Here is a 13547-nt window from a genome sequence, read left to right on the forward strand (position 1 = left end):
TTTTAAGACTTTTCTAGAAATCATCACCAGAATTTCTAAATTCCTCCCACAAACCGGTTCCAAAGGCTCCTGAAGGGCATGATCAGATATAGTTAGTAATGACTCTATTTCTCAGTACCAATTTTCTTTTATTCCACTTTCAATCACTGTGACAAAATTATCTGGCAAGAACAACTTATAGGAGGAAAAATTTATTTTTGGCTCATGGTTTCAGAGAGATTAAGTCCATGGTGTGCTGGCTCCAAAGCAGAAACCTCATGGTGGAAAGGCATAGAGAGGGAAGCTGCACACCTCTTGGCGGCAAGGAAGCAGAAGATGCAAGAGAGAGAGAGAGGTGCTGAGGAGAAGATAGACCATTCTGAAGTATTTCTCCAGTGGCCTACTCAAACTAAGCCCACCTCCCAGTAGTCCCCTTATCTATCAATGGATTAATCCATCATTAATCCACTGAGGAGGTCAGAGGCCTCATTATCCAGTCTTCACATAACACATGACCTTTTGGGGATATTCCAGACTCAAAACTATAACAGATAGGGACAGAATATCATTAATTAATTAATTCAGTAGATAACCCCTAACTAGCACAGAACAGGGTTGCTTTTCCTTCCCTTTCCAGAGCTGTGTGATTCATAGGTACTGAATAAATGCCTGTAGTCTGAAACAAAAACATACATATTTTATTTCCACATAATGACTCGAATCTCAGGAAAGCAATGCTGGAACAAAGAGCCTCATAACAGGCTCAATTGGAACTGACAAGGAAAGGAAGTGGCCTCTGTGTGTCAAGTCATCTCCTGGACCTTTCTGGCCCTTTACTTACTAACCACTTCCAGAAACTTCGAAAACATTGTAGAGAAATGAAATAATTGCCTTGATGGTCATCACCCTTACAATCTGGAGAAGAAGTGAAAGATATACTAAGACACTCTGTAAATAGATATTTACTTAAATATCATTTGCCTGCCTCTCATTACCCTCTTTTGACCTCACTGGAATCATCAGGAAAAGTTCAATAATAATTGCAAAAGATTTCCATTCACTTCTAGTAATAGCTACTACTTGATTTAATGTAATATTGTCTTATGCAAATGTTGTTATATATAAGGACTGGAGAAATCCACCTTGTAATTAAAGCAGAGTTGTATTTGAGCTCAAAAATATGGATATTATGAAAATATATCCTTTTATTTTGTGGAAAATACATGTGCACATAATTCTTTTGATGATATTCGGTTGTTGCCAACATGACATCCAGATTAAACATAGGATCCCACTTATCTAGTTGTATTTTTCTTTTCTTTATTTAAAATAGCACTAATCATCTAAGTTGCTGTATGGTTTATTGATGAGTCAGGATTTAATAACCAGAAGACATGGCAATGAATCATGTACCTCTCATCCTTTTTGGCTGTCAATGTCAGAATACTCATTGCTTTTACTGAGAAGGTCCCAGAATTGTGGTAAATTTAGACAGACATAGACAGACTTTACCATACTAGAATAGTATGGTAAGCCAAACCATACTATTCTAGAATCCTAACTCCCTTTACCAAATATGCTTAGCCCACTAGCCTTCACTTTTCACCTCTGCCTTGGTATCTGTTTGGACCTTTTATATCCTCATTAGCCAGTTGTAGACAAGGATTTCCTTGCCTATTTTCAGAGCAGGCTGTACAGGAAACTGCCCAGAATCGGGAGGAATGTGTATCTTCATTACCAAGGAGTAGGATAGCTGGGTCAAATGGTGGTTCCTTTCCCAGTTTTCCAAGAAATCTCCATACTGCTTTCCATATTGGCTTTACCAATTCACAGTCCCACCAGCAAGGTATAAGTGTGCCCTTTCCCCCACATCCTCACCAACACTTATTGTTGTTTGTATGCATAATAGCTGCCATTCTGACTGGAGTGACATAAAATCTTAGAGTAGTTTTGATTTGCATTTCTCTACTTGCTAGAGACATTGAACATTTTTTCATATATTTGTTGATTAATTGTATATCATCGTATGAGAAGTGTCTGTTCAGGTCCTTGGCCCATTTATTGATAGGATGATGATGATGATGATGATGATGATGATGATGATGATGATTTTGGTGTTTACTTTTTGAGTTCTTTATATATCCTAGAGATTAGTGCTCTATCTGATGTGCAAGTGGTAAAAATTTGCTCCCAAGGTGTAGGCTCTCTATTCACCTCACTGATTGTTTCTTTTGCTGAGAAGGAGCTTTTTAGTGTGAATCCATCCCATTTATTTATTCTTGACTTTAATTCTTGTGCTATAGGAGTCTTATTAAGGAAGTCGGGACCTAATCTGACATGATGAAGATTTGGGCCTACTTTTTCTCCTGTTAGGAGCAGCGTCTCTGGTTTAATTCCTAGGTCCTTGATCCACTTTGAGTTGAGTTTTGTGCATGGTGAGAGATAGGGGTTTAATTTCATTTTGTTGCATATGGATTTCCAGTTTTCCCAGCACCATTTGTTGAAGAGGCTATCTTTTCTCCAATGTATATTTTTGGCATCTTTGTCTAATATAAGATAGCTGTAGTTATGTGGGTTAGTCTCTGTCCTCTATTCTGCACCATTGGTCTACAAGTCTATTTTAGTGCCAATACCAGGCCACTTTTGTTACTATTGCTCTGTAATATAGTTTAAGGTCTGGTATAGTGATGCCACCTGCTTCACTCTTTTGCTAAGAATTGCTTTAGCTATTCTGGGTCTTTTATTTTTCTAGATGAACTTCACGACTGCTTTCCCTATTATATGAGTAATGTCATTGGAATTTTTATTGGAATTGCATTAAATATGTATAGTGCTTTTGATAGTATGGTCATTTTGACAATATTAATTCTGCCTATCTAAGAACAAAGGAGATTTTTTTTCATCTTCTAAGATCTTCTTTAATTTCTTTCTTTAGTGTTCTGTAGTTTTCATTGTAGAGGACTTTCACCTCTTTCCTTAGGTTGAGTCCCAAGTATTTTTTTTGGGGGGGGAGTAGTTTTTCTCATTTCCCTTTCAGAGGATTTGTCACTGATATACAGAAATGCCTTTGATTTATGGGTGTTGATTTTGTATTCTGCTACTTTGCTGAATTCATTTACTAGTTCTAGAAATTTTCTCATGGAATTTTTTGGTCTTCTAGGTATAGAATCATATCATTGGCAAATAGTGCTAATTTGAGTTCCTCTTTTCCTATCTGTATCACTTTTATTTCTTTCATCTACTTAATTGCTCTGGCCGGTGTTTCAAGAACTATGTTAAATAAAAGTGGTGAGAAAGGGCATCTCTGTCTTGTTCCAGTTTTTAGAGGGAATGCTTTCAATTTTGTTTTTTACCTTATGAAAAATAAATCACGTTTAAAAAATATTCCTTAATTTAAAAATGTAGTAGATGATTAATTTTGGTTATGATTTTTCTTTCCACAATAAAAATTACATAAAATGTTGACTATAATAAAAAGAGGATAAACATAACAGGATATATTTGAATTCTTATTAATTTAAAAAGTATAAATAATTTTTGGTTGTTCTGGTAGCTATATTTTGTGAATAAGTATAGAAATGTGTTTCTCTTTGTGGACAGAGGAACTGTGAACATAGGGAACTATGAGGGAGGTATGATTACTAATGAAAAGGCTGATACCAAAACCAGGAATAGTTAATTGAGATTTATGTTCATATAATAACCAGAAAAAAAACAGATACAATATTATTTGTATCATAAGAAACAAAATGTTCCTTAAAGTTCTATTATAGTTTGGATGTGAGGTGTCCCCCAAAAGCTCATGTGTGAGACAATGCAAGAAGGTTCAGAGGAGAAATGATTAGGTTCTGAGAGTCTTAACCCAATCAATGAATTAATCCCCTGATATCAATTAACAGTGGTAACTGAAGTGGTAACTGAAGTGGTAGGGAGTGGCTGGAGGAGTTGGGGATGGGGCATGGCTTTGGGTATATATATATATTTGTATCTGGCAAGTGGAGACTTTCCTCTCTGCTTCCTGATCATGGTGTGATCTCTACCACACTCTCCCGCCATGATTTTCGGTGAACCTCAAGCCCAGAGGAATGGAACCAGACTTCTATGGACTAAGACCTCTGAAACCATGGCCCCTGAATAAACCTTTTCTCCTCTACAATTATGCTGATCAGGTCCTTTAGTCATGGCAGTGAAAAAGCTGACAATGTTAAGTTCAAAGATAAAAATAAAAAGCTATGTCTCTAGACTGATGTAGCAATATGATGTAGCAGGGTACCCACAGACTGGCTATGTGGTATTCCTAGGCAACCACAGTCACATGGGGCTGTTCTCCAATGATCCACCAGCTCTCTTAATTCCTGCAAGTATTTGCTTTTATAAAGGGAGCTAGATGCAATGTGCACCCCTGAATTTGATCCAAGAACAATAAAAGAACATTAGCTGGAAAGTGGTGAGATTTAAAGAGAGTGTCCCAATGTTAATTAATGTTCCAATGTTAATTTCTTGGCTTGGAACAACGTAGCTTGGTATATAAAACATCAACTCTATGGGAATCTGGGCAAAGTGCACATGGGAACTTCCACCATATCCATGCAATTTTTCTATAAATCTAAAATTATTTAAAGGTTAAGAGTTTATTAAGAAGTGGGAGGGAGACTTATGTAACTGCACACTAGGACTCCCACCTGAACTCCAGTGATGTTCTGATAGCACCAGCAGAGAGGAATATACACTGTAATCTCAAAAAGAAGCCTAGGAAGAAGTAGCAACTGGGAGAGGGGCATGTGGGGCTCCCACGTGCTGGTTGTGTTCTACTTCTTGACCTGGACTGGGGATGGCACATGTGTCTTCACTGTATGGTAATTGACTGAACTCTATTTTTTAATAGTTTAATTATCCTTCAGTATAAGAGAGGTTTTAACATACTTCCATTTTACTGGTAAACATTCCCCTGTTACTGATGACGATTTGAGTGAAGAGAGTATATGGAAACAGATGGAGTCTAGAGGTAGGTGGGGGATCCTGTGCAGGGACAGATATGACAGTTATTAAAGCATAAACGTAACATTTTCAGAGCTGAGAAGCACCTTGGAAATGGCCAAACCCAGCCCTGGTGAGTTCTTCCTGGAGATAACTCTGTTGGTACTGCTGCAGTGGACAGGCAGGGCCAGACATCTGGGTCTTAGCAAAGCTCTTCAGGATGTAACCAGATTATGTACCACTGAGACATCCAGGGAAGTGAAGTGACTTCAGAGCAGAATGTCCCAGTAATGCCATAAAAGCTCTATTCCTGGACCCCTGGCCACTTGCACACTCCTGAACTCAGTAAATACCACCAAACTTAATTCACTCATCGAAGACATGATTTTCTATTAATATGGATTTTTTTTTACCTTAGAAATAGCACTGACTTTTCAACATATTTTATATTTCATGCTTCTAAGACTGCATTCATGAATGGTATTTATGACACAATAGCAGATCATAGACTTATAGACTATTAAAACTACTATCCTACCTATTCATTTTGAATATGAGGAAACTGGTACCAGAGGTATTAGTAGCTTACCATCTGTTTCAATTCTTCTTTTTTCCTTTTTTGTACTGGGGATTGAACTCAGGGGCACTTAACCACTGAACTACATCCCCAGCCCTTTTTATTTATTTATTTTTTAATTTTGAGACAGGGTCTCATTAAGTTGCTTAGGGCCTCTCTGCATTGCTGAGGCTGGCTTTGAACTTGTGATCCTACTGCCTCAGCCTCCTAGACCACTGGGATTACAGACATGTGCCACCGCATGTGGCTTCAGTTCTCCTTTTTTACGTAAATTAAATGGACTGTATTCCTTTTCTGTGGTTATTAACTCACCAGATAAACTAGTATATAATGCATAATGTCAGTAGTTTGGGGCTTGAGTTCATTTATGTATGTTTTTTTGATATTTTCTATTAAAAATAATTGTTACTAAATGACATTGTGAAGGCAACTGAACACAAGACCACACACACACATACACAAACACACACAAAACAAACAAAAAATACTTTATTGGATGATTAAGTCAACATGCTCCTTTTAATGTGAGAGTAATTTATAGCAAATAAAGGGAGATTTAAGAATGTTTTTTTTTTAAGAAATATCAATTTTAGGTAGGTAATTGTGAGGAAGCAAATTAGCATAACAGCCAAACCCAGAAGATTCTTCCACAAGCCCCAAGAGAGATCGATGCCCTGGAGGGTCAAGAATTCTTCTCCTGTACATCTGAAATTTAACAAACACACACACAAAAATAACTACATTCCTACCAAACATCAAATTATATTGACTATATTCACTATGACTTGTTAGAGAAACCTATAGGTTAATCAAATTATGAGGAGTTACCCCTTCACATATAATAGCTAACAGTTGTTGTGTGCTTACAATTTGGCTGATACTATGCTGAGCAACTTGTACCTAAGAGCTTAGTTAAATCCTACATAATCCAACAGTATATACATATTAAACACATTTAAAAGAGGGGTGGAATTAGGCTTAACTAACTTGGCTAATTTTAGAGATTCACAATGGGAACCAAATTTCTACACTTCTCAAACACATTCATTTCCAAATCCATAATGCTACTCTCTTCAAAGGAAATATTGATCATGTAACTTTTTACTTACTCCCAGTGGAGAACCCTCAGCTTTACTTGATGATAACTGTGCTCCTTACGAAGCTAAGTAAAGATCCTTGAACTTCTGTTCACTCACAAGACAGCCATGCAAAAAATACAGGTTAAGAATTCAAAAACTAGGACCAGAGGGGAGCAAGGGACTTCTACAAGTGCCATGTCTGCCAGCTCTGGCACCAAGACTGTAATGAGCATCACAGATACTCAGCAACGGGACATCATCAGCAAGCCCATGAATCAGACTCCAACCCTAAGTACCAGTAAGAGCACAGCAGGATGGAGTGGTCCTGGCACAGGTTAGAAAAGCAGCTGACACTAAAACACCAGGTTCAGCTGCAGTTGTTGCCTGTTGCCATTCTTAGGCATCTTCTGGAATTCAGCAGTTTAAAAAACATCCCTGGCTTCTCTTTGCTGTAAGGGAAGATCCTCCTTCCTCTTGTGAACATGAACCTTAATGGTCATGAAGTCTGTGGTGGCTTCTCCCTATCTGTCCCACTTTTCCCATCTACTCATCAGAAGTGTGGCACTGATTTTGTATTACAAAGATGCCACAACCAGATCCCACAAAAGAGAGTTGACAGGGTAAAGAAAACCCCTTCCCACAGAAGTTTACCTGTCAGTCATTCAAAATAAAAATTTGTATAACTAACAAGAATTATTTCTATACTATTTGAAAAATCCAGGACAGAGTTTGCATACCAGCCTTGGTATGCAGATTTTCCCTTATTTATTTCTGGAACAAAATGAAATAATTGACATCCTTGAAAAGGAAAGTATTTCTAAAATTTTAAACCAATATCCTCTGATTTTGCTATAACATGCATTTCTGTTTTGATGACATTATGCAAAAATGGGATTTCCTTCTCAATTGCTGAAATGTGTTCTTCCTTCTTTAAGAGAGTACACATCCTTTGATAGGGGGTATTCCTGTTTACATGCATACAACTCACAGACACACATATATACAAGTGTACAGCCTGTGATTTCATGATGTCTCCCACGTGCACAAGCAGAGGAAAGGAACAGCCTCTTTGGGCCAATGTTCCCTCCATTTATACTCCTATCCCCCACTTAGCTCTTCCTGTTGTGCACGTGCTGAGGTCTCAGGCTCCATATAATCCATTCAGCTCCGAGAATATGAACCCTTGTTAAACAAGGAACAGCCCATTTCAAAGTCAAATGTTCTGAAGAAATGAGAATTCACCCCACAATCAAAACATCAAAACAATCCTTCAAAAGTTCCAAAATGAACATTTCTTCACATTAAATAGTAGAATACAAGTACAACATGTGCACATGTACTAGTGCACAATGCTTCAATTTATGGGTGAGAAAACAGGGTCAGAAAGGTTTGTTGACCCTGAAAGGTCTCATACCAGCTTTAAGCCCAGGGGACTTTCTTCCTCTCGTGGCAGTGTTAAGAAGTCTCATTATGACATTGAAGGGAAACTTACATCACATAGCTGGCACAGCCACTGCTTTCTGTTGTACTAAGTCCTGGACAGAAGTTTCGTCCCAAAAATTCATTATGCAGCAAAGCCTATTGCACAAGGAGAACAAGGAAAGGTAAACAGTTCTAAATTTCAAAATGTTTCCAAAAGCAAGGTGCAGAGATGCACACCTGGAATCTCAGATAGTGGAAAGGCTCATGCAGGATGATGGCAAGTTCAAGGCCAAACTGGGTAACTCAAGTAGTCAAACCTTGTTTCACAATAAAAAATTAAAAAATACTGAGAAAATAACTCAGTGGTAAAGTGCTTGCCTAGCATAGGTGAGGTGTGAGTTCAATCCCTACTACTGAAAAGAAAACAAAACAGAAACCCAGTGACCAAATAATTGTCACATTTATGTCCTCAAGTTCAGTCTTTATTATTGCTTAAAAAAAAATGCCAAGTTTCACTGTCAAAATTTTGTCACAGCAAGGCAACTAAAGATTTTTCCTTGGCAATTGAGAAGCTTAACATTGAGATAAAGGGAGACCTCTGGTTCTATTATGTCGTACTTCATTCCTTCTTTTCTTCCAATTTTATAATCCCATAAACATTATAATTGGAATAATACAATGGTTCTCTAACAACACTGTTTAGATATGGTAATGATCTTTTCTTGTTTGTTTTTTATCAAGACCACTTATAATTCTGGGAGTTAGAAACTTGGTTACACTGTGTAACACCACAGATAACTTTCTTTGAAGCTGACTAACTTGCTAAAATCAGTATGGCTCTGAGTATTCTATGGTCTTTGTTTCTTTTCTAATTTCCCTTACAATGCAAGCTATGTCGTCTAGTCTCGCATCCTTCATTTATTTCCTTATTGAACTAAAACATAATCTTTTTTGTAATGAGACAATCTTTCTCCTTCAACCTTTCTCTCCAACTTCATCTTCTGCCAACAATGGTGTAACTGAGGAAACCCCAGAAAACTCCCTGATCTTGTCTTAGCGAAGGCTAACAGGAAATACTCATCTATTGCTCCTGAAAGACAGTTCTGGGATGGGAGAGATTCACAGCTCATGGCTGAGGAAATGAAATGACTAGGCTTTATTTTGGTTGTTCCCAGCTTTCCCAAGCTATTCCCCACAATAACAGATGAAGACAACTTACCATATAGCCATAGTAAGGAATACTGAAGTACTGAAGCCAGGAGAGCCAAAGTTTTGTGGTTCCAAAATTCAGCGACATACCCAAGAAAACCTACAAAAAGCAAACCCCAAGAGTCAGAACTGGTTCAGCATTTTCAGAAGGAATGCTTGACAAGACCCTTTCCTAGAACCCTACAACCTTCTAAACATTCTGCTAGGATCAATTCTTTGTTGAAATTTCTTCCACTTACTTCTAAACACTAATCTTAATGCTTTATGTGTACCTCTGCATAGCTACAACAGCTTTTGATATTAAAGGAAGAACAATACAACTACAATCTATATTATGTATTTCACTTATTTGGAGGATCCTTAATTATCAAGAAGATATTCTCAACTTTCTCTATAACTGCATACAATTGAAGATTAGGAAGTTTAGTCAACCCCTTAGTATCAATCAGGGATTGGTTACAGGACCACTCCACCCCCACTCACAGCCTCAAAAATATACAGATGCTCATGTCACATATTTTTAAAACACTATGGCATTCATATGTAATGATGAATATTATCCATGATTTAAATATGTACACCTGTATATTTTTAATCATTTTAATATATTTTTGATGCCTAATACAACATGAAACTTGGAAAATATATTATAACAAAAAAGGAAAAATGTACATATATAATAGAGACATAATTTTTGTTTTAAAAAGTCTCTATTTCAAGTTGGTTGAATATCTCAATGAAGATTAGTGGGCTAGAAGGGCCAACTATACTGACTAATTGAATTATATCTCCACTCTCTGTTGCCCTAATGAACCTAGAAATCTAGGAAAATGTACTAGAACAACCCTGAGCATTACACACCCCTCTCTACTTCCATATATTGAAATTTATTATTTACAGGGGTTTGTACTCTTTATGACTTTAGGAGTAAAATGAAGTTTTGAATTCAGGTTTAAAGTAACTCAAAGCCTAGAACAGATAAAGAGCATAATGTGATGATCACATTATGACACAGAAAATTAATGACACAGAAAATGTCATTAAGCCAATTAAATTTATTAGAAAAACAGTATCTCAATGGAGATGACAAGAAGGACAGTGGGAGACACACAAAAGACAAGTATAAGGTTTATATAACACTTGTCCTAATGGGTGTGAGGTGCACTGGGATATGCAGAACAAGGACAAAGTTGTGGTGTATCTGCATATACTTAGACTTGACCTAACCAAGTGCTTAGCATATAACACAACATCACTCAATGTTATGACTGTTTTTAAAGTTCCATATAGAGACCTTTGCCTAATAATCTATAAAACATCAAATAAATCAAACAAACCATCTTTATTTATTGAAAGACATTTTATTTATTGGATGACAGCATAGGAACTATAAACAGCATTTACTGTTTTCTCAATGATATACATTGGTAGTTGCCAATTTCAGAAATGGAAGAATTATACTTTGCCAAGAGCTTATGCTAACTACTTATCATTGACTGACATCTCTCCTACTGTAGCAGAAAAAATGTGTGTATTAATAGTTTAAGATCTCCAGTTTAGTTGATATCAAAGTGGGGAAATGTGGTAACTAGTTCCATTCATCTGTTGATTCATCATTGTGAGTATAGATTTCAGGGGCATATAAGATTAGAACTAAGTAACCATTAAAAGCAAAAGTATATGATATAAACAGTTCCTCAGAAAGCCAAAAAGTAAGTGATCTTGTACTCTAGGTTTGGGAATTTTCCACGATTTTAAAATCCTCCTTTTGAGAATATAAGTGGCACTCAAGTTAGCCTCCCCATGTTGCACACTATTAAATTTATCAAGGAGCTTCACTTTGAACTTGGAGAGAAGTGAATCCAACCAAACCACCTCTGCTGGTTAAACAGCTGTCAGTTCTCTAACACTAGCATAAAAGGAAGGCAGAGAACTGTTTTTATGAGGGAATCAGCCAATCACAACTCTGGTTTCCAATTTATCAAGGGTTCATAATATATCACCAAAAAGTATTTTTAAAAGCTCATTAGTGAGGATATGATTAAAAGTTATAGTAACTTCACTAAAAGAGTAAGAGGAAAGCTGGCATCCTAAGAGCATCTAAGCCTCATGTACAAAATCCTCAAAGCAGGTTTTACAGTAAAGTTGAAGGAGCAAGAAGGAACAGGGGAAAAATTCCTTCTCAGAGAAGCACAGTTCACACTTACCAGCATAAACATAAAATAGACAATCACAAGAAGTATCTTTCTATCTGCCTTCTCGCCTGCTCCTAGGATTAGTGCCATGGAACTGGTGGTATAAGCCACCAGCAAAACAATGAACATCGTCATGAAGAAAGCTCCTAGTTTCCATCCTTAGAAGGAAAAGAAAGGGTCAGTCCAGTGGCCTAGGTCACCTAGTATTTGAACTTATTTATTAGTCAAATAACACTATAACATTCTGCTAAACTAATATCAGAATGAAGTTACCTACTATCCAACTATCATGAGTCACAATTGTATTATTTCCCTCTATGAAATCATGTAAAATTATCATACAGTTTTCTTCATTACACTTATTGCAAATAACTTTTCCATGTAACAACTATGTGTAATTGGGAACGATTTCTGAGTTGCTGAGATGGAGAGATAGAGACAACAAAAATGGCCAAAATTCTACTATCTGAGGAAATTTCTCAAAGCATATTCATGTCCCCTGACATATCCACAGGTGCATTATTTGCTGCAACTGCATTAATGAAGAAACTGGGACTGGGTTCTACAATGTCACAGTAGTTTTAATACCTAGGGCAAGGGAGGTATCTCAACAACCTAAGACCCTCTAGACAAACCACCTATGGCATGGTCATAGAGAATGGGGCTAAGCTGTGTTTCTTAATATGATTTGGATCATACAGTCTGAAGATTTTTGAACAGCTGCAAGAACAAAAATCAGGAGTCTGGGGACCTAGATTCCATGACTAATTATTTATGACACCTCTTATTTGTAAAAGGAAAGTTTAATTTTAGTCTCTATTAGTGGTTCCTCCTTTGAAGTATGTTTCAAAAATACATATTTCTGGTGTATTTATGTGTGTGTGTGTGTGTGAGAGAGAGAGATATATATGGGAATACTCATGCAATGAAACTAGGGGGAAACCTGAGCATAATGCACAAACACATGTGTCTATACTCACCAAGCAAGTATTTTAATTAAATCAATAACCTCAAAAGCCACCATTCTCTCAACAAAGATGGGAAGAGGGAGAGAATAATGTGTGTATGTAGATTATTTATCCCTCTCAATATATCTCTTTATATATTACTATCTGTATTTTATCTCCATATAGAGATATATGGAGAGATATCAAAGAAGATATGTAGATGGATAGGCAATAAATATCCCAGTTCCTTCAGCATAGTCTCATATAGTGTTATAATTCCTTCCATATTTGTGTATGACACACAGTGTTTCTCAATACCATGTAGTTTTATAAACAGTATTAACATTTGGTTGGGTCAGTTTCAGGGGCACATACCTGAAAACACAGCTACTACAGAGACTAAGGCAAGAGGCTTGCAAGTTCAAAGCTAGCTTGGACAACTAAGCAAAACTAAAAGGTCTCAAATTAAAATAAACCAAAATGATAGTTTTGATGTAGTGGAGTGTCAGAGTACTTGGCCAGCACATTTATATCCTGGGTTCAAGCCCCAGTAAAATACATGCACACACGTTTGATAGGAAAAGTCTGAAAAACAATGCCCACATTTAGCAGCTATATTCAAGAGGGTACAGTATTTCCCTAGCTTTTGGCTTGTTTTGTAGTTTGGAGAAAGAGAAATTAGAAATTAGCATCACCTCATATCCAAGATTAAGGCACATTGTTTTTGCCTTGTTACTTACCTAACATCAAGGATAGTATAAAAGTAAATATAAAACTTGGACAAATCCTCCTGGGTATTAAATCAGATAACAGTTTTCCAAAGAAGTAAGATTTTTCACTGTAATAGCCACTGATATACTCATGTCTACAGAAAACAAAAGAAAAAACAAAACAAAACAAAAAACACACACCACATATCCCAGATTAGTCCAAGAAGGCACAGCCCAGATGAGATGCTGCTGTGCAGACTCCTGCTGCCACCAGGTCTGACACTGCAGCTGCCCACAGGCTCCAGGCTGATCCCTGGTTAATGCCCTTCTCCACCTCAGGTGCAGCCTCCCTGGGGAATCAGCCCCCCAAGGCTCTTGCTGTGACCCTCTCATGACAGCACCCCTCCTGCTGCCACCCACTCTGGCCCACATCACCCCTCCAGGGACACAGT

At 37.2% G+C, this 13547-nt stretch overlaps 1 protein-coding gene across 10 annotated transcripts in view; it reads right to left on the minus strand.

Annotated features, from left to right (window-relative positions):
- The window catches only part of LOC114085438 (broad substrate specificity ATP-binding cassette transporter ABCG2-like), a 111761-nt gene that overhangs the window by 43737 nt on the left and 54477 nt on the right, over positions 1 to 13547 (minus strand). For 8 of the 10 annotated variants that reach the window (XR_011708018.1, XR_011708016.1, XR_011708017.1 and 5 more), the window contains exons 12-15: positions 13126 to 13250; positions 11451 to 11596; positions 9254 to 9343; positions 8105 to 8190 (exon numbers count right to left, since the gene is read on the minus strand). Coding sequence is in view for 7 of the 10 variants with exons in the window: in XM_071614562.1 (XP_071470663.1) it covers positions 8105 to 8190; positions 9254 to 9343; positions 11451 to 11596; positions 13126 to 13250 (447 nt within the window). In the remaining 3 variants the exon portion in view is untranslated. Of the gene's footprint in view, positions 1 to 6006; positions 6239 to 8104; positions 8191 to 9253; positions 9344 to 11450; positions 11597 to 13125; positions 13251 to 13547 lie in introns of those variants that run through there. The other 2 variants (XM_027926573.3, XM_071614557.1) reach the window with 1 other exon arrangement.

Source organism: Marmota flaviventris, chromosome 7, assembly GCF_047511675.1.
Source record: "Marmota flaviventris isolate mMarFla1 chromosome 7, mMarFla1.hap1, whole genome shotgun sequence".
NCBI classification, from domain to species: Eukaryota; Metazoa; Chordata; class Mammalia; order Rodentia; family Sciuridae; genus Marmota; species Marmota flaviventris.